This window comes from Symsagittifera roscoffensis, chromosome 4 (genome assembly GCF_963678635.1).
Source record: "Symsagittifera roscoffensis chromosome 4, txSymRosc1.1, whole genome shotgun sequence".
Taxonomy (NCBI): domain Eukaryota; kingdom Metazoa; phylum Xenacoelomorpha; order Acoela; family Convolutidae; genus Symsagittifera; species Symsagittifera roscoffensis.
Genome location: NC_087065.1, coordinates 50,458,876 through 50,486,260, shown reverse-complemented (window position 1 = coordinate 50,486,260; position 27,385 = coordinate 50,458,876). Strand labels below are relative to the sequence as shown.

Genomic DNA, 27,385 nt, shown 5'->3' with positions numbered 1-27,385 from the left:
ATACGATGGACTTAAATTTTATAGCTCCAATTCCTTTGGAGGAAGACTTCTTTAGTTCTCTTATGAGCGAAACCGAGAAAAATCTTATGGATATTGATATTACTGAACTTCTCAACTTATAAAGTCTTCAGCTCAGTAACTGTGACAAAGTGCATTGACTTCATTACCCATCTGCTCAAAAACATTAGATATTAGTATTGACAATTATTTTGAAAAATCACATTAGGATCGCAGTTTTCAGTTCTCCATTTTTAAATCAATTAGTGTTAATGTGTTTTGGTCTGTGTTAGTTTGATGGCCATGAGTAAGTCACATGAAGCTCATCTGTAAAGCAACGAAAAAGATACTGCTCCAGCGTTGTGCTTTTCCCTGATAAACAAATGACTCGAATGGGTTAAGAGTAATGCTTGTTAAAAGCTATTAATGTTTATTTCATATAATAAATTTAGATGGATGATATGATTAGTGAAGAAAGTGCACTTTTAATTGAAGCGTGTTTTTACAAATGTGCGAGATATTTTAGGATTTCTTTATTTTGATTCAAATTTGAATCCCTGGCTCATGATACTGCTCGAATTAATTGTTTAATGTCTAGTTTGATTGTTTTTAATTTGTCGTGTGATTTTAATTGAGTTTTTCCACAATGCCTACGTTTTATCTGTTACCCTAAACACAAGGCTCAATGTTTAAATGGTTCAGTTTTGAATTTTTTTGTCAGCCTCCTGACATCATCAGTTACTCAGTTACTAAAAAAAAAATCATCAAATGATTTTGAAAAATTGTCTACAAAAATATAATCACTGTAGCAGTAACTTATTTAAAAGATATAAAACTCAGAGTCGCATTATCAACTGCCGCTGATGATACTCCTTGTGACGTCACTAAATAGACGTCAGTTAGTTAGTTGCTTTAAGTTTCCGTGAAATTTAAATTCGTAAGGCCACGAAATTTCAATATGTAAAGCCAATGGTATCTTAAACTGATATTCGCTTAATGTAAACAATAGCTAACTCACTTTTAAAACTGAATTTATACAACAAGGGGCTAGTTAAGAAATAGTAATATAAATTGATGCTCACTTTTTAATGAAGATATCAGCTGAAGGATAAAGGTTGAACATCTAACCCAAACATCCCTAAGTCGAAGAAAGCCGACACCCGCTCTAGTAAATAACATCTAATGTATCTAAAAAAAGTGAATAGTATCAACAAAACAATATGCCAGTAACGGTATACTATGCTCCTCTCGCATGTACAGTGTCGCCTTGAAGTGTTTACAAGATCATAAGCTTTGACGTCTATGCTCCGATCGATAATCTTGGCGTGAAAGTCTCCTCCGCCCCATTCTTTCAGGTAAGTGAGCTCCGACCGAGGCAGTTTCCTTGAATACACATGCAGGTGGGTTTGAAAATGTCTGGTCGTTTGAACTAGTTGAAAAAACATCCTGGACGAGTAGGTTGATAAGTAAACCTGGAGCATTTTACATGTCTTTCTATATTTTTACACCGAAGACTTTAGTCAAGGTGTTATGGTATCGTGTAACGGGTTTTTTTTTTAATGTTGTCTGTTGTCAAGTGTCGATAAATAACGTCCACAGTTATCAATTATCATGTGGGCTGGACTATATCGCGCTATGTCACGTGATTGCGTATGTTTGTTTCTTTATTTGTGCATCTTTATTTATTTAATTATCTGTTCTTCTATTTATTTAATTATGTTTAGTTTGCTTATATTTATTTATAATTAATGTATGTACATATTTATTTTTGTTTATTTTTATCACGTGTTTTGTTTTTTTATTTAATTATTCTTTCTTTCATTTAGTTTTGCTTTTATTATTTCTGCGTGTGTATTTATTTAATTTATTTATTTTCATTTATTTATATTATGGATCTGTTTGTTTGGTTATTTGTTCATATATATTTTTTCATGTCTATTTAATTATTTGTAGATTTCACTTTTGCTTTTATTTATTTATTTATTTATTTATTTATGTATTTATGTATTTATTTATTTATTTATGTATTGATTTATTTTTTTATTGCTTATTTATTTATCAGGTGTGTTTTGTTTATTTGTTGATATTTATTTCTATATTTATTTAATTATTCTTTCTTTCATTTAGTTTTGCTTTTATTATTTATGTATGTGTATTTATTTCATTTATTTATTTTCATTTATTCATATTATGGGTCTGTTTGTTTGGGTATTTGTTCATATATATTTTTTCATGTCTATTTAATTATTTGTACATTTCACTTTTGCTTTTATTTATTTATATATTTATTTATTTATGTATTCATTTATGTATTTATTTATTTATTTATGTATTGATTTATTTTTTTATTGCTTATTTATTTATCAGGTGTGTTTTGTTTATTTGTTGATATTTATTTCTATATTTATTTAATTATTCTTTCTTTCATTTAGTTTTGCTTTTATTATTTATGTATGTGTATTTATTTAATTCATTTACTTTCATTTATTTATATTATATGTCTGTTTGTTTGGTTATTTGTTCATGAGATATATATTTTTTCATGTTAATTTAATTATTTGTACATTTCAGTTTTGCGTTTATTTATTTATTTATTTATTTATGTATGTATTTATTTATTTATGTATTGATTTATTTTTTTATTGTTTATTCAGGCTCTTTGTCGATATAGCAAAATATTGGTGTATACATGTGTTAGTACGATTTTAGCTCTAGAATTGTTATTTCAGGCTCTTCGTCAATATAGCAATATTTTAGCGTATACATGTGTTAGTACCATTTTTAGTTCTCGAACTGTTATTTTATGATCTATGTCAATATATCAAAATTTTAGTGTATACATGTGTTATTACGATTTTTAGTTCTCGAACTGTTATTTCATGATCTTTGTCAATATATCAAAATTTTATTGTATACATGTGTTAGTACCATTTTTAGTTCTCGAACTGTTATTCCATGATCTTTGTCAATATAGCAAAATTTTGGTGTATACATGTGTTAGTACGATTTTTAGCTCTAGAACTGTTATTCCATGATCTTTGTCAATATAGCAAAAATTTGACGTATACATGTGTTAGTACGATTTTTAGCTCTCGAACTGTTATTTCATGATCTTTGCCAATATAGCAAAATTTTGGTGTATACATGTGTTCGTACGATTTTTAGCTCACGAACTGTTATTTCAGGCTCTTTGTCAATATAGTAAAATTTTGGTGTATACATGTGTTAGTACGATTTTTAGTTCTAGAAGTGTTATTTTATGATCTTCGTTGATATATCAAAAATTTAACCTATACATGTGTTAGTACGATTTTTAGTTCTAGAACTGTTATTTCAGGCTCTTTCTCGATATAGCAAAATTTTGGTGTATACATGTATTAGTACGATTTTTTGTTCTAGAACTGTTATTCTTCAATTATTAGTTGTTCAAGTTGTTTGGTTTTTGCTTCAGTTTCTATGCCTTCGGTGTATTGCGCGTAGCGCCTATGTTAGATATCTTTCACTACTATTTAGATATCTTTCCTTCAGAAAAGAAATATCACGATATGCATAATTTTGACCATACGTTTTTATTAGAAAAACAGATTGCAAAAAAAACGGGATATTAATGAGAAAAACATTCATCTTCCAGCACTTAAGTTTCTCTGCTTTCTAAATTTTTGGTCACAGAATGGTCAAAACAAATTTCGGATGTATCGCTGATGCTAGCTGCTGATTTGTTCAAACTATCGAAATCATTGGCTGAATTTAACCTTAATTTATACCTGAATTTATCTTAACTCTAAGATTTGAATTTAGATGTCCTTGCTGAAGATTGTTGTTTTGAAGTGAATTGATATTGAATTGACCTGCTTGGATAGTTGGTGTATTTCTTCACGCCAGTAGCTCCAACTCTTTATTCAAAGTTTCAAAAATTTGCCTTTTAACCAAAACGAGGTGTTACATAGTCAACGAAAATAATTATTTCTTTTTCTTTTTACGTCTAGTTGAACCATTAATTGGCAGCCAATTGATTTTCTGCTATTTGATACTGCGGTTTCAAAACTCTTTCATTTAAAATAATGATATGATCTATTTAATTTAGCCAAGTTCTTGTAAAGCAAAAACTACGAATAGGAGACTCCAGATTACTCAGATGTGCTTCTAAGTCCTCGTTGTGTTTTTAAATAGACCAAAGATTGGAAAGAAAATTAACATTAGCATTAACACCGCTGGATTTAGTTATTATAATTCTCTGAAACTCCTTTTTCTTGATAAGCCGAAAAACACCGTTGAAGCAATTCAGTACAATCTCAGTAGTGCAGTTTAGTAAACTCTCAACTTCAGAAAGCGCACTAGTCTTATAAGTTTTTTTTATTGTACTTCCAGATGAAAAGTAAAATGCCATCTCTCGTTCATTTCGACCCAATTCTTTCTCTTCATTTTTACGAATTTTACCCAAGCTGAGCGTAAGTGTTAAAAAAAATGTCATCTGTAAGACCGTCAATCGGACAGGTTGCTTGTTTTTCCGCTGCAGATCCACCTTTTTAATTCGCCTCAATAGAATTAACAACCACAGTTTTGTCACTGGCCGATCTTGATGGGAGCACAATTGAGATATCGTAATGAGCCAATTTTGCATCAGTCTAACCGCATTCTCTATACTTATCACTCATTTGATCGTTGTTTCCATTGATTCAATTCTTCCATCTTAGCAACAATTTTCCGAGAGGCCTATGATCGTGATGATTGTAGGTGTCTAATAGCTCCCCTTCTGACCAGGTGCTCAAAGTTTGTCTTTTCCCCTGCTTTGAAGTCTCTTCTTTGGCCATCCCATCACTTCATCTTTCATGCTTGATATTGCGCTTCCAATTGCCGCCTCAATTACGACTTTTTTTTCTTTGATATGTTCTAGTTATTTTGGCATCACCAGATTTACGGACATTGAAATAGCATGTTCCATTTTCTTGGATATTTCAAAATTGTCGAAGTCAGTCAGTCAGCTCTGCGCACGCACCAAGCTCAATACATGGTGTCCTCTTCGATGAGTTTTAAATTGGGGTTTGGTCTTCAAATTTTAGTGCTGGTAAATCGGCTTGAGTACAGTCAGCATCAACAGCGTTCATCTCCATCTCAGAAACTATTTCATAAGTTTATCACAACAATTAGGATGCCAAAATCACGAGAAATAATTCAAGTTTAAGCCTTAATATCGACCAAAGTATAGGATGCTAATTCATGTCTGCTTTGAGATGGGAAATAGTTGAAATCTTTCCTGAAAAACATTGAGGATGCCACTTTTTGTTGTTTAACATAGATAGATATAGGTTACTTTTTTGGTTTCTTTCATCTAAACCGAACTTGAAATCGAGATCCATTGCTGAGTCAATTTTGTGTAAAGCTCACTCTAATTCTAACGATAGATTGGACTTAGAAATTTTATTAATACTCTACAAGTGTTACGAATGGAATAAGTGTTTTGCAACCACGTGCTTGACCTTTTCCCCCCTAAATAATTGTGCTCATTGATTTCAAAACGTGATGTAAATTGCATGTATTATACACGCGGCATATGATTTTCGTTCAAATGTCCATTAAAACTACTGTGGCTCCTTTATATTGTTTTTCGACCTCAAACTGGTTTAATTACATACTTACCAATTACATAACTTTCTCCAGTGCTAGTTGCAGAGGGCTAAACACCACAGTTTTTGAATGTGAAAAAAAAACAATTGGCTGCGTATAGTTTACACAATCGAAATTCAAAATTGAAAAATGCATTTTTTGGTTCCTGTCTTCTGTTGGCTTGCTACAAACTTTTCTTCTAATTATTTAATTTTGATGGGAACGATAGTGCTTCAAGTTCGTCTCAGCGAAAAATTTGTTTTTGGGATTGTTAATCAAAAGGAAGTAGGATATTTTTTGGAAGGAAGCTTTTATATCACAAATTTTAAACGGCATTTGAACTCGATGCTTACGATTTATTTAAACTTGCAAACTTTATTGAGGTAGTTTTTTAGTACTATTCTTTGTTTTCTAACCTAAGTAGCAAATATTTTTGCCACTTTTGGGGCACCTTCACAATTTTTTGATAGCATGTGAACTGACATTCGATTACTTATAAGTTAACTCATTTAAACTCATTTGATGCAGTTCTCATTATTCAAATGAACCAAAAACAGCTATTTGCTTCAAATATCAGTACAATAATAAAAACTCGATTTCAGAAATTTTTTAACTCAATACATCTCGCAATATTTTTTAAGTTCTTATTTTGAGCGTAATTTGGTTTTCGAGTATTGTTGTATTCCAAATTTTTACATGCCTAATTGTGTCTATTTGTATATGTTGCCACTTTTGCTGCATAGCATCGGCATTTTGTTAGCATATGTAGCTGCTTCATTTGTTACTAGTGTTTGTGGGTTGTTATGAGCTTGTGGCCGAGCGGGCAGAACGTGAGACTTCAAATCTCGAAGTCGCAGTTTCGAACCCGATACGTAGCAAATTTTTATTAAATCAGAGCTTATTTCTAGTTTTTATTTTTTCACTTTATAAAGCTGCTTTCTTGTGGCCTCGAAAGCGTAAAATTCTGCTTTCGATCCTGGAATCATAGACATTCAAAAGTTTTTTTTTCTAATTTCAGTATTCCCCTTGAAAAATTAGGCATATAGAGTTAGAATTTCTAAGAAAAAATAATTGATCCTAATTGATTAGAAAATCAATCAGAATCATGCACACTAATGACAGCAGCACAAGGAGCAGCTTTGTGCTGCTGTCAATAGTGTGAATAAATCTGATTGATTTTCAAATCAAATAGGATCAATTTTTTGCCTTAGAAAGTCTTCCTTTAAAACTGCTCAAATTAATGTCTGAAAATTGTGTTGTGTCTAAAAATATGTTGTTGCCTGAAAGCCTTGGCGTTAAGACCAAAATTAAAATAAACAAATTTTTCATCATTTTGTAGTCGTCTAGTTATAGGTTATATGTGCTCATCGTCAACTTGAATTATAATTACCCTTCCGATAAGCAATGGTATAGCAACCGGGTACTAGAGTTCTTTCCCGAAAATAACTTTGTTCACAGATTAGTACATTTCGAAGCAAGTTTGAAATGGTAAAGTTGCAAAAATGCTTCTTCTTTGTGATGCCTATATAGGGCTAGAGCGTGCTTTGTACGTGGTAGATGCAAGATTTTTCTGTATGATTTTTTTATTGAAAGTATTTCGGCTGTTTTTCAGCTTACTAAGTGTCGGCTTGATTTCTTTCGGCTTTTTTACCTAATGTTTTCTTTATTTATTTCTAGTTGTTTTTTAATTTTGACTCATCTTCACTAGGTTTGGAAGTTTTAAAATCACTTCTCCGACCTTTAAAATTTTTTTTTAAATCATGAAGTTTTTATTGTTGTTTTTTGTCTTTCCAATATAGCTTTTTTCAAAACTTTTGCTCGATACTTCTTGAGTGGCATGCTGTTCTCCTTATGTGAATGTAATTGATGCCAATGTAATTGAAGTCATGAGTTTATTCGAAGTTTTCGAGGTATAATTTTCGATGTTTTTTCTTTAATTGAGTCTTATTTTGCTTCAATAAAGTTTATATATTATTGTTGAACGAAAAATTCTCTAAACAAAAAATTCGTGTTTAAGAGGTCTTTTTAACTCACGGATCACAAATTACCTCTTTTTTTCAGTTTTAGCTCGAAATCAGTTTTTTATTTCAAGTTAACAAGTTTCGTTCATTTTCGCTATTTATTTTGAGTACACTAAATGATTTGTTCTTGTCCTGTATAGCGATTTTTCTCTCATTTGCAGTTCAAGTCAAAGAAGGTTATTGTAATTTAGGCGTTTCGTTTTAATAAACCAAATTTTTCTGATAGCGAAAAAAGTCGAAGTAGACGACAGTTTTTTCTTCAGCATTTTTTACTGGATAGTTTTTTTGGCTTAACTTGTTTTGATTTAGTTTCTGATAATTTTTCGTATGAAGTCCTCATAATTTCTAATTGCTAATCGTATCAAAATAATGGCAATTTGAACTTTCGGGGAAAAGTCAGTTGTTTCTATATTTTCTGTTAGTAAACAATTCCCACGTTTGGATAGTTTTTTTTCGGCTTAACTTGCTTGGATTGAGTTCCTAATTTTTTGTTTTAAGTCCTCGTAATTTCTAGGAATTTTTGTTGCTAATCGATTCAAAATAATAGCTCATTGAATTTTTTGGGGGAAAAAATCAGTTCTTTCTAAATTTCTGCTTGTAAAAAATCACACGTTTTGATAATTTTTTTCTGTTTAGCTTGTTTGGATTTAACCTAATAACATTTCGTTGTTGTTGTTGTTGTTAGCCCACGCGGGTCGGGTTGGGCTCTTCTGTCTCCAGGTCAAGGAACTTAGCAACCTCTACCGGCCGAAGCCACAGGTCTGCTGGGGTGAGTGGGGAGGGGTTTTGGGAGCAGTTGAAAAGGTGACATGTTGTGTGGGGGGCAAGGGAACAGGTTGGGCAAAGGTGGGAGATGGAGCTGTCGAGGCGGGATAGGTAAGTGTTAAGGAGCCGGCTGTAGCCAGACCGGAGTTGGGAGAGCTTACAGCGCGTGGGACGTGGGAGAGATTTTTCAGAGGGGTCAATCTTTGGGGGAGGGATACAAATAACTTTAGACGGAGGGGTTTCGGCTAGGAACTTGGTTACAAGGGAGGTATGGTTGTCTTTTAAAATTGGTTTGTAGTAGTTAAAAATAAAAGTGGAGACTTCGTCTCGGTCGTCCAGAACTAGAGGGTGGTTTGCGTAGACTGAAAAGTCGGTTAAAATTTTCTGGGTGTCTTCTTTGAAGCAGCTTATAATTGAGGGGCGAAGTAGACGGGGAGGAGGGGGATGTGAATGTATAAAATTAATGGGATGGTGGGAACGATAGGTAGAGATAAAAAATTGAGATGACAGAAGGGTATGGTGGTCTTTGACCGTTAGGATTTCAGATTCACTGTGCAGGTGGGCAGTTGAACTCATTAGATTTGATCCAGTAACAACGCGAAGGGATTGGTTTTGGGCAACCTGCAGGCAATTTATGGAGGTGTTACTTGATGCGTGGGACCATGCGGGGGCTGCATAGTCAAGTATGGGGCGAATTAAAGCTTTAAAAGTTAGGAGGAGGGTTTCTTTGGAGTGACCCCAGGTTGATCCTGCTAATGCCTTCAGGATTCCGATCCTGCGTCTGGCCTTTTCAGCGGATTGTTTGCAGTGAGTGGCAAAACAAAGTGTTGGATCAAATGTCACCCCTAAGATTGTTGGATTTTTGTTTAGGGGTAGCGCCTCGTTATTTAAAAGAACACTAGGTGTTTTATTAAATTCTTTGTTATAAGAGGAGAAAAGTGTAACTGATCCTTTAGAGGACGCGAAACTTAGTTTGCGTGAGGTGAAAAAATCGTAGAGCCTTTTTAGGTAGCTATTGAGGGAGTTTGAGGCGATATCAATATTGGAACTGCTTGCGAAGGGGTGGAAATCGTCTGCATACGAAACAAGGTTTACATTATCGGGAGGTGGCGGTGCATCATGGACATAAAAATTGAAGAGTGTGGGTGATAAAACAGAACCTTGGGGTACGCCACAGTGGATTATTCGATGGGGGGATGTGTGTTCACGGAATGAGGTGGCAGCCTGTCGACCATTAAGGTAATTACTTAGCCAGCGGACTAGACTTCTTGGGAGGGGAGTGTCATGAACGAGTTCCACAAGTGAGCGATGACACACCATGTCGAAAGCCTTAGATAAGTCAAGTGTGGCCAGTACCGTACGTTTAGGGGGGCGATTTTGGTTAAAACCGTCTGAAATGTAAAATTCGAGAGTGGAGAGAGCTGTGGTGGTGGAGTGAAAAGGGCGGAAGCCGTGTTGGTGTTTGGCGTTGAGGAGATGTTTGGTAAAGATGGGGTGAACGAGCCTCTCCAGAATTTTAACTGCTGGGCAGAGTAAGGATATAGGTCTGTAAGATGTTGATTGTTTAAGATCCTTATTGGGCTTTGGAAGCGGTGCAATTTTTGAATTTTTCCAAATTTGGGGGATAATGTTTTCGGACAAAGAGATATTAAAAAGGTATGTTAAGTATTGAGTAGCAAGTGGGCCGAGATGTTTAAGATGTATATTACAGAGGCCGTCGGGACCTAGCGCTCGCGATGGTTTGCTGTCTGCAATGGCTTGTTTAGTATTTTCAGGGGTAAAAATTGGGCTGTCTGACAGTGGTAGTTTGGCAATTTTTCTTCTCGTTATACGAAGGAGTTTGTCAGAGGCGTGGGGTCTGGCATTGGTGAATTGTTTGTTAAAAGAGCTGGTAATATCACGAGGTGAGTGTATGGGTTTAGAACCAAAAGTAATGGGGTGTCTTCCTGCCACGGGCTTAGATCCATTTAAGGAGCGTACCACTTTCCAGAACTTTCTGGCACCAGTGCGGTAGTCGCAAGTCCGGAGGAATTCTCGCCATTTATTTTCTTTGTCCTTTGCTGTCTGTTTCATGAGTCTACAGTTCAGTTGGGATATGACTTCTGGGGGGAGATTTTGTTTTCGGCTTAAATCTCTTTCGGCGGCTAGGGCAGTGGACTCGGGGGAAAGAGAGGGAGTGAAGTGGCGAATACGGCCAGCGGGGATGTGGTGGCGTGCTGCCCTGAGCACCAGGTCCCTCAAGAATTTCTCTCCAGCGGCAACTCCGGAAGGTGGAACCGCTGAAAAGAAACCCTCCTCAATTTCCTCTGTGAATTTGATCCAATCTGCTTTTAAAAAATTTACAAAAGTCCTTTTAGGCGAAAAATTTATAAAATCATCCAAGGGTAGTTCTAGAAGAATGGGTAGGTGATCTGATCCTAGAGATTTAATTGGGGTCCATGATGTGGAGAGTAAGAGCGATTGGGATGCGAGGGAAATATCTGGTGACGAGAGTTGGTTTTCTGAGTTAAAAGGGACTCTGGTTTGTGTGTCATCATTTAATGGAGCAAAGGTGGATTCGGTTATTTCATTGCTAAGTACAGAGCCGCGTTGATCTTCCTCGATGTTGGAGTTCCATAGTTGTGAATGTGCGTTGGCATCTCCGAGTACTAAGGCGTCCCCAGGTTCAAGTAGTTCGGCAAGGGACGCAGAGTAACCAGGGGGACAGCTCGAGCGAGGGGGGATGTAGAAATTATAAATACGAAGCTTGGATGAACTGGCTACCACTGATATGCCCATAGCCTCTAGTGTTCCATCGTTGTTAATATTTATTTCTTCGTATTGTATCGACTCATGTATGGCTATGAGAAGACCGCCCCCTTCTTTTTCTCGATCTTTTCTAATTAAAGTGTAGTGTGAGCCAAGTGAGGGGTTTCGAGATTTCTTTCTTAATTTAGTTTCTTGGAAGACAGCAATATGAATTTGATTTTGAGATAAGAAAGCAGCAATTTCGGGTGCTTTTCCGGAGATACCGTTGCAATTAAATTGAAGGATTTTTAAAAGGCCTTTGGCAGGGTGTGGTGAACTATTTACATTATTAACAGCAGTATGATTAAAATGGTTGTTTGAACTTGAGTTATTTACACTATTTACACGATTACGATTTGCGCGATTTTGGGAGGAGGAATTATTATTCGAGGAGGTGGGAAGGGTGGGAGGGGGAGGGGGGTTAGGGAGGTGGGGTTGGGGGGCGGTTAGGGAAGTTGAACAAGTTTGGGAGTTGGGGGTGGTCAAGTTAGAGGACCTGGTGCCTGGGGGAGGTAAAATGTAGGTAGAGGTACAGGTAGGGCAATAGTAGTCAAGGTGGTGTTGGTTAAGGTGGGTAAGACCACTACATTTAAGGTGAATGTAACCACAGATGTGGCACCAGACGCTGGGCTGGGTGCGTTTGATGCGGAAAGAGCAAGGGGAGCAAAAGTAAGGCCCTGGACCAGGGTTTGGATTAATGCCGGAGCGGAGTAGTAGTATAAGGATGAGCAGACGGAGCAGCCTGGCCGGCTTCAGACGCTCCGTAACCGAAAACCCGGAGACTTCGGAGCTTCTCCCGACCCAATGGGAGGGGGGGCTTGACGCCATTTGCATCTTGGTGGGGCCCAAGATGTCGGATCCACCACTGGAAGGCGGTGTCGTCTGGATCCTCGGCGTCGTCTGGATCCTAATAACATTTCGTCTGAAGTCCTTGTATTTTCTAAGAATTTTTGTTGCTAATCGATTCAAAATGATGGCTAATTGAATTTGGGGAAAAATCAGTTGTTTCTATATTTCTGCTTGTAAAAAATCCCACGTTTGGATTTTTTCGTTATCATTTTCCCCGGTTTATTCTGCATAGTTGCACTCGTAGTTTTTATGCTTATTAGATACTGGCCGTGGTGTTTCACCGCATGTTTTCATCAAAATGGGTTTCATTCGAGACATCAATGCAATTTTCAGTTGTTGCTTTTTTGGCGTTTTTTTTATGATCCGGTGGCCTTCTCTATAGCAAGTGATGCGAAGCTGAGCTTCCCCTCTCTGTCAAAATTTGCTGTTTTTTATTCGAATAGTTATGGGGATATAAGTTTTTGTTTTCATTCTTTCTTTCATTTTTGGATAAGAGGATTAGTTTGCTGTTATGAACTGTTTGAAGCGTTTTTACAGATGAAAAATCTTTCAGATGGTTATTTTGAAAAGCTGGCTTGTTTTTGAGTTATCCGGATCAATTTTTATTGTTTTAAGGTCATGAATGAAATGAGACACTTAGTTGATGGTTTCTCGTTTTTTTTTCAGTAAAGTCTCAAAAAGCGTTCACGCTCAAATTTGATTTTCGGGGCTTCACTTAGTTACTTTTCAAATACAATTCAAATGCTTAAAGGAAGGTGAAACACTCTCTGCATTAATAAAAGTGCAAATGGCGACAAAAAACATCATTAACTTGGTATCAAATGCAATTTTTATTTTGATTTCTGTTGGATTGAAAAAATTAACGATTGATCTAGTTTTGTAAAGTTGGGTTGTTTTGTCTACTATGTTTCATCCGTTTAATTAGTCTACCAAGAAAGAATTTTGATCTTTGAAAAACTTCAATGTTTTCATTCATTCAACCAACGGTTAACCTGTTGTCTATGTTTAAGTATTTGCAAGACCGCTTTTCGATTAAAAAAACAATTTGTTCAATTGTATTTACTCCATGTCCGATTGGGATTTACTCGGGATCCTTTATATGTATCGTGATTTTTTGCACTTTATCAGGGGTAAATCATATTCTTTTGGGGAGTTTTATCTCGACAGATTTTGTTGTTTTAGTTGCACTAAAATCGAGAACATTGCGACAGTACCATGCTGTCATTCGAGTTCATTGATCAGGAGATGTTCTGAGATGCTGTGGTCCATTAGCGCTATCAAGTTGGTGGCACAATTTTGCGTTCGCAACATTGTAAGATAAAAAACGAGTTCTGTTTGATTTGGTTCAATGCCTTTGCAGATATAGTTGAGAGTTGGAAGGAATGCTTTCGATCATGATAGAAACGCATACAACACTGCGCACCAATAAGTCGAGTAATTTGATTTTATTCATCAATGATAACGTTTTGTTATTCTTCTAAACTCGGTTAACTAACTAGATGGTTTCGTCAACTATTCTGTTATTTGCGCTAAATTTATTGCTGTCATTGGTTCACCAGGCAAACGTTAGTTCGATCAAATCATCTTAACGCGTTTCTATTTCAAAAACTGTAGTTGAATGATCGGTTACTGATGTATTTCCCTTTTTGTCAAACGGGAGAACTCAAAAATGACTCTTCATTCAACGCACATGTTAAAATGAAAATTTTTAAAAACTGTTTATTTGTATCGAATATAACAGGCCAAGTCTTCGATTCGTGGCTTGAAACATCAGTGGATTTAGCGAGGTCCCCCCTTTGTACTATTTTAGGATCTCCATTTTTGGCTGGCGGACCGTAAATTTTTTCAAAGGGTGACTCGGCGCCAATATATGATAAATTTGAAGGGGAAGCGCGCGCCGAAAACGCAAATTTTTGGTCAAAATTTTCCATAAACTGCCCAAAACGCCATTTTCGGCCTATTTTTTTATTTCGCCTGCGGCACAGAAAATTTGGTCAAAATAGGGTCTCTATAGTGATATGTGAAAGTTCGGAAACTCAATTTGGTCAACCTAAAAAAAAGGTCCATAAAATTTCAAATTTTTTTTTGAAATCCGCCCCCCTCAAGAAAATCCTAGATCCACCCCTGGCTTGAAGTTGCGATTGTACGGTTCATAACCTTAGATCAATGCAGCATGGTCTAGTTTTCCCAATAATTGATATCATAGATTTTCTGTATTTCAAAACGAAGAATTAACTAAAAATCTATGTAATTTTCCAAAAGGTGAAAGCTAGCTGAAAGACATTGCCAGAGTTTTTGTGTTGGCTGCCGTTTTAAAAACAATTTATGTGTTTATGCGGTTTAGGGGAGCAGGTATTTGTCAGATGGGCCGTTGATAGTGGCATATGCTACCGATGATGGGCTGAGTGCGGAGAAGATAGTTGGAGAGGTAAAGGCAGGCGTCAATGTCATCGTCTGGTTCAGCTCCAATCTTATCAAGGACCAAACAACTGGAAAGGTGTAGTCTTCTCTAATTCTTTGCCAATGTACTCCAATTAATTCATAATTATTACGTCCATTTTGGACAATTTGGAGAACAACTTGAAGGAAGAGTATTATATCTAAGTGTCCTATTTCAATGTGCAGCCTACAGGTTGGCAAAATGGTGAGCACCGAGCTCATTTGAACATTTTTCTAGCCTTGTTCGGCTTTCCAATTTGCATTTTATTTTCTATGGGCTGAATTCTTCATAGTCCTTGAGTCACTTTAAAACGACGCAGATATTTCGTTATCCGGTAAGAGTTTGGTCGACCATGCATTAGGAGTTAACGCAGAGTAGAACAAGGGTGGCCAGTTACTGTGTAAGTAGCGCAGAATGTTCTGACCTCAGTGATCTAAGTCAATCAATTGAAAAATAAGCAAAATATGAAAAAGAAAAATCAGATTTTTTTTCGCAATATTCCAATTTTTGTGATATGATGGAATCAATCAGATTCCATGTTGAAAAGAGTTTATTATAGCCAAAATCTATTTAAATCAAAGCAGTCTCAGTAGTATTGGATAGAAATCTCGGTGTCTAATTCAGTAATATTCCACACTAATAGTCCACGACTAAAATTGTCACTACCAAAAAGGTTTTAATATAATCAAAATTTTGACCCCCTGCAAGCTTTTTTTGAGACAATCAGCATCGGGTGTGACCAAAATCCAGCCAGTCCCAACAAAAATGTTTCATTACTAACCAAAACAGAGAAGGTTATTTTTATTGCTATCCAAAGGAGATTTCAAAGTGGTGGTTGTTGTGTTGTGTTTTAGCCAGTGGTGGATATGAGCTGGAATGTGTCTGTGGTGGGGAGAGTGCAGCAGATGTTGGTGGCTTTGGATCTGCCCACAACCCATCTTGCAGGCATAGGGGGCTGGAATGCACCACATCCTGACACATCATTCACAGGCGAACAGTGGTTCCAAGTAAATGGGGACTATCTTGTTGTTTTGAAACCTTGATAAATTATGGTGTTAAAAGATTTCACATCTCATCAAAACTTGAATGATAATCTTTTTTTTTCTATCAAATTGAATGAAGTGTTTGTTTTGTTTGTTCATCCGCTCTTTGAATTTGGATCTCGCTTTTTCATCATGCTATTGATTGTTTTACTTGAGCAAAAAAAATCGTGCAATTCCCCGTTAACAACTTTTCTTACAAACCCGTTAAAAGTTGAAGTTAATTTAGTTTTAGGAGTCACTGAACGTAGTGATTACTCTTATATAGGTCTTGATGGTTTTTACTGTTGATTTTTTTTTTGCGGTTTGAGTTTTTATTTTTTTTAGTTCGTTCATTTTCTTTTTTGAAAGGAAAGAAAGCTCGACTATCGAACAGCAAAAGTGTAAAGGTAACAAAAATTGCGATCTGCCTCTAGTTTCAAGGTGGATTTCCGTTTTCAGATTTCCCAGCGGAAAAAAATTACCTGTTTATCCAGTAGTCTCAAATTTGGTTAAACTTATCAAAGTGCCAATCATAAAATCTTTTTGAAATTCCTAGAATTTCAGGGAATTTTTTCTCTAAAATTCGAAACTTGCGTTCATGAATCTTTTCCAAATGCTTGTCGGATATGTTTAAACCAAATCAATTTTCAGATTCCTTCCCACTTGATATAGAGGTAACGCAGTTGACTTTCTTTGCACCTAAGGTCTGGGGTTTGAGTCACGGCCAAACCTTGTTTTTTTTTTCAGTATACATGAATTTTTTTCGGGAAGAATAGATTTTCGGACTTTTGTTTGTCGGCTCAGTTGCCACATCGCGGATATTTCTGGAGCTGTAAGCAATGTTCTTTGTAGATGCACCTGTACTTGAATTAATTCATACTTACTACGTCCATTTTGGACAATTTGGAGAACAACTTGAAGGAACAGTATTATATCTAAGTGTCCTATTTCAATGTGCAGCCTGCAGGTTGACAAAATGGTGAGCACCGAGCTTATTTGAACTTTTTTTCTAGCCTTGTTTGGCTTTCCAATTTGCATTTTATTTTCTATGGGCTGAATTCTTCATAGTCCTTGAGTCACTTCAAAACGACGCAGATATTTCGTTATCCGGTAAGAGTTTGGTCGACCATGCATTAGGAGTTAACGCAAAGTAGAACAAGGGTGGCCAGTTACTGTGTAAGTAGCGCAGAATGTTCTGACCTCAGTGATCTAAGTCAATCAATTGAAAAATAAGCAAAATATGAAAAAGAAAAATCAGATTTTTTTTCGCAATATTCCAATTTTTGTGATATGATGGAATCAATCATATTCCATGTTGAAAAGAGTTTATTATAGCCAAAATCTATTTAAATCATAGCAGTCTCAGTAGTAGTGGATAGAAATCTCGGTGTCTAATTCAGTAATATTTCACTCTCGCGTTTCAGAAGTCAGTAGTTAGTCCACGACTAAAATTGTCACTACCAAAAAGGTTTTAATATAATAAAAATTTTGACCCCCTGCATGCTTTTTTTGAGACAATCACATCTCATCAAATCTTGAATGATAATCTTTTTTTTTCTATCAAATTGAATGAAGTGTTTGTTTTGTTTGTTCATCCGCTCTTTGAATTTGGATCTCGCTTTTTCATCATGCTATTGATTGTTTTACTTGAGCAAAAAAAATCGTGCAATTCCCCGTTAACAACTTTTCTTACAAACCCGTTAAAAGTTGAAGTTAATTTAGTTTTAGGAGTCACTGAACGTAGTGATTACTCTCATATAGGTCTTGATGGTTTTTACTGTTGATTTTTTTTTTTGCGGTTTGAGTTTTTATTTTTTTTAGTTCGTTCATTTTCTTTTTTGAAAGGAAAGAAAGCTCGACTATCGAACAGCAAAAGTGTAAAGGTAACAAAAATTGCGATCTGCTTCTAGTTTCAAGGTGGATTTCCGTTTTCAGATTTCCCAGCGGAAAAAAATTACCTGTTTATCCAGTAGTCTCAAATTTGGTTAAACTTATCAAAGTGCCAATCATAAAATCTTTTTGAAATTCCTAGAATTTCAGGGAATTTTTTCTCTAAAATTCGAAACTTGCGTTCATGAATCTTTTCCAAATGCTTGTCGGATATGTTTAAACCAAATCAATTTTCAGATTCCTTCCCACTTGATATAGAGGTAACGCGGTTGACTTTCTTTGCACCTAAGGTCTGGGGTTTGAGTCACGGCCAAACCTTGTTTTTTTTTCAGTATACATGAATTTTTTTCGGGAAGAATAGATTTTCGGACTTTTGCTTGTCGGCTCAGTTGCCACATCGCGGATATTTCTGGAGCTGTAAGCAATGTTCTTTGTAGATGCACCTGTACTAGAAGTGTTCTGTAATTTTACTCGCCTTGATTTTCTTTTTTCGTTATTATTATTATTGCCTTAAATTTTAGTTCATCCAAAGTGTTTTTTTTTAAAAAAAAATATTGTAGTGTAAAATTTCGAAGTCTTAAAATTTAATCGGTCAAAACTTTTCCTACCCACGTATTTTTGGCATAATAACTACTCGTGTAAGAACCAAAATCATTTTTCATGCTGTGATTTTTGTTTCTTCACTGTTTTTTCGTTATTTTCCTATTTAAAATTTTCGTCGATTTATTTATTTTGATCTCATAACTAACCTACATTTTATAAGCTAGTCTTCATTTTGGTTGCGCGTTTTATCCGAATTTTGTTTTTATGTTTTATCCGTTTTATCCAAATTTTGGTAGGAAAATCAACTCCAATTTCAGTAAATCAGTTTTTGATTTTATTTTTTCTCCAAGTCATTTTCTTTTGTTTTTCGAGTCATCTGATGAGGAAAAAAATATTTTATCCAGATAATTTGGGAACGGACTTATTCTGTAAATTTTAATCTTTTTTTTTCTGGAAACAATTTCTTTTTTTTTGCTCAGCGTGTCTACATTAGAACTGATAATTTTGCTACCGCGTTTTAACTTTTGTGCCAATGCTATTTTAACACCCAGTTTTTCTATTTGGCTCGTTTTTCATGACAGTAATTTTTTCAAGACAAAATCAAGAAAAAGATCGGAAATTTGTTTGTAAATCTTTTTTAATTTTTTTGGCTTTTACTTTTTGCTGCTTTTGTCTCATTTTTTGTTCGGTCTTTTTTCCTTGGCTTTTATTGTGCTGCAAGTGGAGCAAAGTTTTGCTTAGCTTTTGTGCTGAATTGCTTAATATTTATCCTATTTCATCAACATCTTATTTTTATACCATGTCAACAACGTTTTTTGACCTATAGTTGATTTTTTGTCAGTCTGAATGAAAGATTGTCATCACCTGCATGCTTGAAGTATGGAAACTTGCTTTTTCTAAATGGCGACTGAAGACGTTGATGGTTATTCTGAAATTAGATGAAGTTGACTTTACTAAAACCATTTTTTTACAATCAATTCTGTAAAATTTTTTAAAGTGTAATCAAAATTTTATAATGAAATGTATTAATATCAAGAAATATTTCATATGTTGGATTTTGAATACTCATACTAGCTAGCTTTCGTTAGCATCCATACATCAAATGTATGCCTATTTTGAAAAGTACAAAGAATTTTCGCGATAGAACTCAGTTATCATTTAAAATTCATATGATTTTCAACCGCAAATTTCGTTATCCAAGTTACTTCTTCCTTTTTTTTAATTTTAATTTTGTTTATTTTTTCATGGGACAAATTTGCTCATTGATGCCTGACTGTTCAGAAAAAAATAGATTATTTGCATCGTATCACTGTTGAATGTTAATTTTTCGTGCACATCGATTTTGTAAAGGCAGATAAATTTGTATTACAATGTCCTCTGATTGACCTACCGTTGATAGCTGCACCATCAGCAAATAGAACAAGAATAGCCGGTTTCTGTGCAACTAGCTTAGAATATTCCGATCATTCATAAATAAACAAAATTTGTCTCGTGCGTGTTTTGATAAAAGTAGAAATAATCAACTTTCGTTGTCTTCGAAAAAAAAGAAAAGAAAAAAAAATCCAATAAAAGTTTCAATTTGTGCGTTTGTCTAAAATTTGTCAAAAATTTTCATTTTGCATTTTGTGAATTGTAAGTGGATTCCGCAACAAGGATGCTCCGTTTGTTCTTCTTTTGTTCTTTCATTTTGTTTGATTAATCCGAGAAAATTTTCCAGAATACTTTTTTCCGTTGAAAAAAACTGTTATTGCCAAGGAAGCGCTAAATTAAGCTCGCTGTACCTGCTCGAAATTGTACTAAAACTCAAGTTTTTCAAATGTACTTTTCTCGACAAAGAGAAGTTTTTTAAATACTTTGAAAATACTGTCATAGTATAGATCACTCGATCCATTCTGATGATTTTCGGTGTTAACTGATTCTGGTTGAAGGACCAAATAAACCTGCTCGCTCACTTTGTTCGCTTGAAATTCGACCAAAAATCAAAAACTTCAAACCGGTTGTTCTCTACACTTATAGAATTTTTTGGAACTTTTTAAATGGTCGAATTACAACTGAAAAATTGTTGCTGTGATATGTTAGTCGACTCGTGATGATTATTTCTGGTACCTGATTTTGCCTGAAAAAAACTAGAACGCAGCCGAAGATAAATTTTTCCCTATTTTAAATTTTCTCCCCCTTTTCAGTGGTCGGAACAAAACTTTTAATTTTTTTTGCGAATGCTTGGCAAATTAATGATTTGATTAGAAACATAAATAGCAGTGGGTCACGCACTGACCCCAACATCCCAATTTATCTGCTAGGTGAGTTAAATTCGCCAAATTTATTAAGTTGCGTTTGTTCAAATAAATAGTTTATTTTCTATAGAGAGACAGTCTTCTTATTGCATATGAATCAAACTGAAAAAAAAGAGTACCGATGATTATATGTGTCAAATGCTAAATTTAAAGAGCAATTGATTTTTTTCGAGGCGCTTATTTGAATATTTTTGAAATTTTGAGCCTATGCTTAATTATTGACATTCCATTGCAAAAACCGAGATGTTCCTCGCAAAAAATTGATTATTATCATCCTAATCTGTTATGAATCAGTCTCTCGAACATTTGTCACAGTTTTAAGCAGCAATAATGGTCCTTAGCTTTTTAAAAGTTTAGTAATTTGGCTTCATTATCAAAGGTCAATTTTTTTTCCGAACTGATATATGGCAGGCTCACAATCAGGTCCACAAGATTTGTTATGTTTCTGTTAGGAATGATCAGGATCCTCATGAACGGTTTGGCTGTAGCCAGAATGTCTGGGTACTAGGATGTTAAATCTTAGACTTCGTCTTAGGCTAGAAGATGATACTTCTAGTCTTATAGCTAGCATGGTGATTTAGGCATGATGAATCCTCGACATGGTGAATCCTAGTGTAGTGAATCTTCGGACACGCCATGGAGATTGCAATCACTATAATAAAACGGCTCAAAAAATTGAACAAAAGTTGCCTGATTTTACTTCCATCAATTTCGAACGATTTTAGTCCTTTTTTTGCTCTGTGAATAGCGCCTTTTGTTTCATTTTACTTTACACACCGTTGTAGAATAATTTTCTCACTTATTTTCAATTTAGAAGCAAAACATATTTTAAAATATCTTTTTGAGAATGTTGCTTGCATCCATTTTCATAGGTTTTCAACTAAATCTTGACGAGTTTTCTATCTATCTGACAGTTTTTTTTGTGTAGATCACCATTAAAACTTAATAAGCTCAAAAATACGCATCAGTGACGAATGCGCTGGAGATGCTACTTTGGTCTTTTAGTACAAACTTGATTGTTGTCAGGGAACCGAATTTTTATATCGACTAAAAAGAGATTCTGATCTGATATATCCCAATGCCGTTTTTTTACTACAATTCCAGATCTTGTTCTGAATCGGTTGCGGTAACAGGATCTGGATTGTCTTGTAAAAATGTAAATTCTCAAACGAGTACATATACAATTCCATTAGCTTCCTATATTGCATGGAATTGATAACAATTGATTGATTTTGAGGTTACACTCTATCGCCAATATAGATACCCGTTTACCCCTATCGTATTTATGTCACTATGATACTAGTTTTTAAAAAAAACTTTGAGGCTGGTTGTCAAAGCAATTTGTTGATGACAAATGTTTTTGTTCATCTCATAACAATTCCAACAGCCTCGTCCAAGTTTTGAAAACCTGGTTTTGGTTTTCCTAGAGGACGCCTCCGTCTCCCACGCTCTTTGTACAAGTGGAGGGTAGAATTTAGCAATGTTACATAATCTGTATTATAAAGCCAAGATTCATTTATTAGTTTTCCAATGTGCTTGGAGTCTCTAAATGCATTTTTTTCTATATTCTCTAGTAGTAGTAACACCCATCTTGTGTGCTTTTTTGGCGGTAATTAGATTTGTCATTATTTCACAATTATAAATTGGTTTCTTTTTGTTAGCGTTCAGGTACTCGGTTTGTCCAAAAGTTTGTCTACTTTGATTGATGGCGTTGGTTTTTTTGTGTCAAAGTTAAGAAATTTTGCCATCTTAGTTCAAAGCAAGGAAAGAAATTGTTGCTTTTTTAATTGATTTGGCATGCCTTGATGTTGCAGGATTTCACTTTAATCTGCACACACCCGTCGAAAAATCGCTGATGCCTTACTGAAGATTTTGGGATTAGGGATGACTTTTCGTATAAATTACATTCTTTCGAGCATGATACAATAATGACAAATTTGAATAGCAGTTAGGACGTTTGTGTGTTTGCAGGCATGGGATGAGTGGAATAGAAATCTCCAGGAAGAGTATGCGGACTTCCTGGGCTACGACGGGGTGGACTGGGACCTGGAGGCAAATGATGACATGCAGTACGACACCTTCCCCCCTTCCGTCCTCACTCTAGTCGGCCAAATGAGTCAGGTCAGGTGCTTCTTCAACTGTTGGAAAGAAGTCATTCCACTAAGCATGGATGCCTCTTTTTCCTCCCCTAACCATTCCCCCTCCCCCACTTATATAAACCTCAATTTTACTATTTAAACGATGGCATAACAAAGATGAATTTTATTTTATTTGGAGTAAAAAGTTAGTCCCAAGTTTCACCAAATTTGGACAAGGCTAACCAACGATTTACCAATTAAAACGCATAGTTTGGGGATGGAAAAAGAGACGATTGAAGAAAATGTTATAAACTTTTCTGCTTTACCAGGCAAAACTCGAAAGATTCCTAGTGAGATCGAAGCTTAGCTATGAATCTGTCAGAATTAGCAAATCAATACTTTCTGTACGAATGTCTCAAGACTCACTCGTCGTTTTTTTTGTTACTATTATACAGCATTAACTTATGTGTCATTCAGGTCTAGTTGGTATGACAAACCCCAAATTTTCAGCGGCGCCCGTCAAAGAAAAGGCGATCTATTTGTCGACAATTTAAAAAAAAATCATTTTCATTTTTGGCAAGTTTTTTTTTAATTCCACCTTCGAGAAAACTCTTCCTTGGTCCACGCTTGCATTGAAAAGTATATCTAGTTTTTGTGTTTGTTATACTAAATGCTTCTGGGACGTCTTTTAAATCAGGTTAGTCAAAATGTTCCATTTTGGCAGAAATTGAAGCAGCATGGCTACATAGTGTCTCTTGTGCCGCCCCAGTCCTACTTTGATGTGCAGACCTCCCAGTTCTCCCCCTACGTATACTACCCCCCCGCTGATCCCTGGCACCCGGAGTTCACTTACGCAGGCAGGAATGTCTACGTCTACTGGTGGGTCAAATACGCCACCACACACCTCAATGGTCAGTCCCTACTAATCTGCAATCGATGGAACCAATTTGCAAAATGAGCTAAACTAGCCAAGTTCATATAGCGCCATTCAATGCAAAGAAAGTTAGGGTGATATTTTGAGTCTTTAACTCGTGGGAATTTGTTGTTTTTAATGCGCATAAAAACGTTCTTTTTACTAATGTTCGACACACGTCGAAAGAGCTGAAATTTTCTGTTTAGATAGTTCTCTTGAAGTTCCCACGTTTGATTTTGTCGATGTTCAGTTCTATGAAAGCTACAGTCGATCAGGTTAGTTAAACGTGGGTGTGGTCTATGACATAGTATTGTTTATGTAAGGAAAATCTGACACTGTAAACGCCCTTTTTCTTGTTCTGACATTGAAAATAGGAAGGAACATCGTATTCGGGTGTTTTAGTTTTTTTTTATTTTCGATTTTTCCACGCAAAATCAGGTACCACAAACAATCATCGGACTGGGTTGAGTGAAGTTCATATTAAAGCGCTTTAAGACGTGATTCGAATGAAATTAAAAATTTTTCCCAGTGTCGAGAAAAAATGCTTGAAAGTATTTGAGTTTCAGACATATTTCGAACAAGTAGTGCAATGGAGTAACGATCGTTATTTGCAAATTTACTTTACTTTAGACGTTTAGGCTGAAAAAAACTTCAAGTTACAAGAAATAAAACTAGTTTTAAGTGTAATATTTAATGCTTCGTTAGCAAAAAAAAAATTTTGTAAATTTTAAATTTATACTGCAAAAAATTAGAAAAAAAATTTATATATATATTTTTTCATATTTTGTTCGTCATTTTTAAAATGACAAATGTTGTCGATTATGCGATTATGTCTAATCCGCTAAGTTTCTAAGCGTTTGTATCTCAAATCGTACCCCGCGTTAAAATTGACACTAACGTGTAGAAACGAATCGATTTTTTCTAAATTTTCAGTTTTTTTTTCATGAGTATGGTTGGAATATTCTGAGGTAATTCTCCAGCAACCGGCCATCCTTGTTTCCTTTTTTTTTCGCTCAAAATGTTAAGTAGGTTTAAAATGATTTGGTTAATTTTATATCGGCTTATTCGACTCAGATTACGTCGTTTGAAGGGCGATAACAAACTTCCATTCGTTCGTGTGCTAGGATAATGGAAAATATATTTTTTTCGTCAATGTCCAATTAGTGCTTTGGGGGCACTTTTAAGAGAAGATACAGCATTGGCTTTATAATACCATGTGATTTGACATTTGGTTAATAATAAGTTAACACAGTTGATATTTATTGAATTCATCAAACGAACCGAAAAAAAAGTTATTTACCCGTACCGAACTTTTTGGCCATAATCATATCTGATCATTGTAAAATCATGCAAAATTCATGTCTGTTACAGATGTGCAGCATGTCTATATTCGGCATGCACATACCTGCATCAGACCTGCATCAGGTGTGCTAACTGAAGATATGCTCACACCTGCAGCATGCATGATCATGCCTGAACTGAACATGCTCACACCTGCAGGATACATGATCATACCTGAACTAAACATGCTCACACCTGCAGGATACATGATCATACCTGAACTAAACATGCTCACACCTGCAGGATACATGATCATACCTGAACTAAACATGCTCACACCTGCAGGATACATTATCATACCTGAACTAAACATGCTCACATCTGCAGGATACATGACCATGCCTGAACCGAATATGCTCAAATCGGTATCTTCAGTATTATAAGATTATTAAAGATATGGTTAATTTGTAACAACATCATAAACTCAGCTTGATAATGTGACACTTTACTTCAAATTTTTAGTTTTTTTTTTCAGATTTTTTCTGACATCGGTGAAGTTTTTTGTTGAAAATTGACAGTAGTGGGTAGATGCATCTTTCTGTAATTGCAAGCAGGGAGTCGTTGGTAGCGGGGCGTGTGGATACTTTTCTCTGTTTCCTGTCAACATAAAACTAATTGTTAGTCAAAACTTTTAACTAAATAAAACAAAATTAAATTTGCAAAAATCATACGTTAAAAAGTAGTCGCACATTTGTTGTTATTTTTTTCAATGAGATTAATAGTATCAACCAATCAAATTTCTTTAATTTATTTGCAATTTTTTTGGCTACCGGTTTGCGAAAATTGAACGATTTTTTTATGTTCCGCTCAAAATTTATCAAATTTTTCAAAAATCATGCGTTAAAAAGTAGTCGCACTTTTGTTGTTAATTTATTCAATGAGATTAATAGTATCAACTAATCGAATCTTTTTAATTTATTCGAACTTATTGCGGCTACTGGTTCGCGAAAATTGAAGGAATTTTGGCAAAAAAATTTTGTGACGAATTGCTTTAATTATAGTTCAAACTGGGGATTTTTAGTTTTTTTCGACTATCCCTCCCGTTGCCCCCTGAAACTAACCTGACGTCCTCTTTTTTGGGATGTAGAGACGACATAATTTCCTTCATTTGAAGATGGTTGGCTCGAGGAGGTAAATTTGGATAAACTCATTTCGAACAAAATCTGAAAAAGTGAAATTTTAACAACAAAGACCAATTAGTCAAGATACGCGAAGTAATGTATAAATAAATATGTATTTGTCAAGTTTTCAGTCAGGCGTTATCATGTCTGCGGCAGGCATGAACATGTTTCACTCAGGTCTGATCATGTAAGATCCAGGTACGACCATGTCTGTAGAAAAATACGCATGCTCACTTGTGAACAGCCCTGCATAATGGGGGAACAGTCTTGAGAATTTTCTCTCCCCTGATAAATGGATGATCAGCCGTGAAATGGAACAAAAAGTTCAGTACGGGTAGTTCTTATAGCAAAAAAAAAAAATTAAAGTTCGATTTCAGAATGTTTCCAACTTAATATTTTTGCGAGATTTTTGAAAATCATAATTTATACTCAGTTGGGCTTTATTCTTTCTAATTTTCTGCATTTGAAGTTAGCGTGGATGCCTTTAGCTTTTTACATGCAAAATGTGTTTTTTTTTTAGTTTTGAAGCTCCCTATTGCTGCTTGTCTTTGGTTTATCGAAGCGTCAGTTGCAAAATTGTGTACAGCAATTAACTGGAAGACATGAATGTCCGAGGACTAAGTTAATTACTGTCGAACCATTTGTTTTTCAAAATTGATGTTTTTTTACCCTTAAAGATATTTTATGGCGCCTCGTGTAAATTTTGTCGCTACTTTTCTGCTGATGATTGTTTTGCTCAACACGTTTTTCCTCAAAATTAAGTTCATTCGAAATAGACTTATGAAAATTAGTTTTCATGCTTTTCTGATGTAACGCAAATGGCGCGAAACTCCATTTCGCCTTTGTTTTGTTTTTACAAAAATATATTTTAAAAGTTTAAAAAGCTTAAATTGAAAAAAAAATGACAGCGATTCAGTGGTGCTAAGAAAGTCAACCTGTTCTCTATCGTATCAAACTTTTTCTATCGAAACTGTTTGTGAATAATGGATGAATTTGACAAACACGAGAAAATCGCAGTCGCCATCAGCTTCCGATAAAAGTTTTTTCACGATAGAAGTTGTTTATTTTTTTAATGTCACTGAATCAGATACATAGCTGATGAACTCTGACTTAGCATACAATTATTTAGCCTATGCGGTGGATTGCGAGGGCATGTGTTTCTCAGATTATCTTCTAAATGTGTACCTGAAGAATATTTCGTCCGATTCCTGGAAGGTGAACTTCTCCCAGAATTCCACACTGATTGACCAAATTGTGAAAGTTTCTGTGGCAAAGCAGTTAGTGATCGGCCTGGCAGCCAAGAAATTGAACGATAAGACACTCTATTTGGATCCGAAAGAAGTTCAGTCGGCGTGGGAAGAGTTGCAGGCGGTAGGAATGGACACTCCCAGGGGTCTGATGTTCTGGAACTTAATCCTGGAGCCAGACAATGTGACGGATCCGAGCAACATGGCTTATGGATTCAATCAGATTCTACATGTGCGAGATGACTTCTGATCACTACGCGGAGATGACGAGGAAAAACTACAACGCTATTTGAAGCACGAACAGAATTAAATTTAATATTGATTTTATCATGCTAATTTCTTTACTTGAAACTCAAAATCGGACTCTGCATGCATAGGATTAACGGAAATAACCAAAACATATAACATTTTGAGTATGATTATAACATTGAAGTAGTTGATTATCTGTAACAAAAATATCCGGTCTAATGTAA

General features: G+C 35.3%; 1 protein-coding gene across 1 annotated transcript; it reads left to right on the top strand.

The window, feature by feature from the left end:
• The first annotated feature begins 1,279 nt into the window (after nucleotides 1-1,279).
• On the top strand, nucleotides 1,280-27,385 carry LOC134844660 (uncharacterized). Its single transcript, XM_063861463.1, has 7 exons — nucleotides 1,280-1,352; nucleotides 14,368-14,520; nucleotides 15,318-15,470; nucleotides 22,184-22,333; nucleotides 23,015-23,201; nucleotides 23,410-23,478; nucleotides 26,795-27,385. The coding sequence occupies exons 3-7, from the start codon at nucleotides 15,330-15,332 to the stop codon at nucleotides 27,160-27,162; spliced, it is 915 nt and encodes a 304-aa protein (XP_063717533.1). The 5' UTR covers nucleotides 1,280-1,352; nucleotides 14,368-14,520; nucleotides 15,318-15,329; the 3' UTR covers nucleotides 27,163-27,385.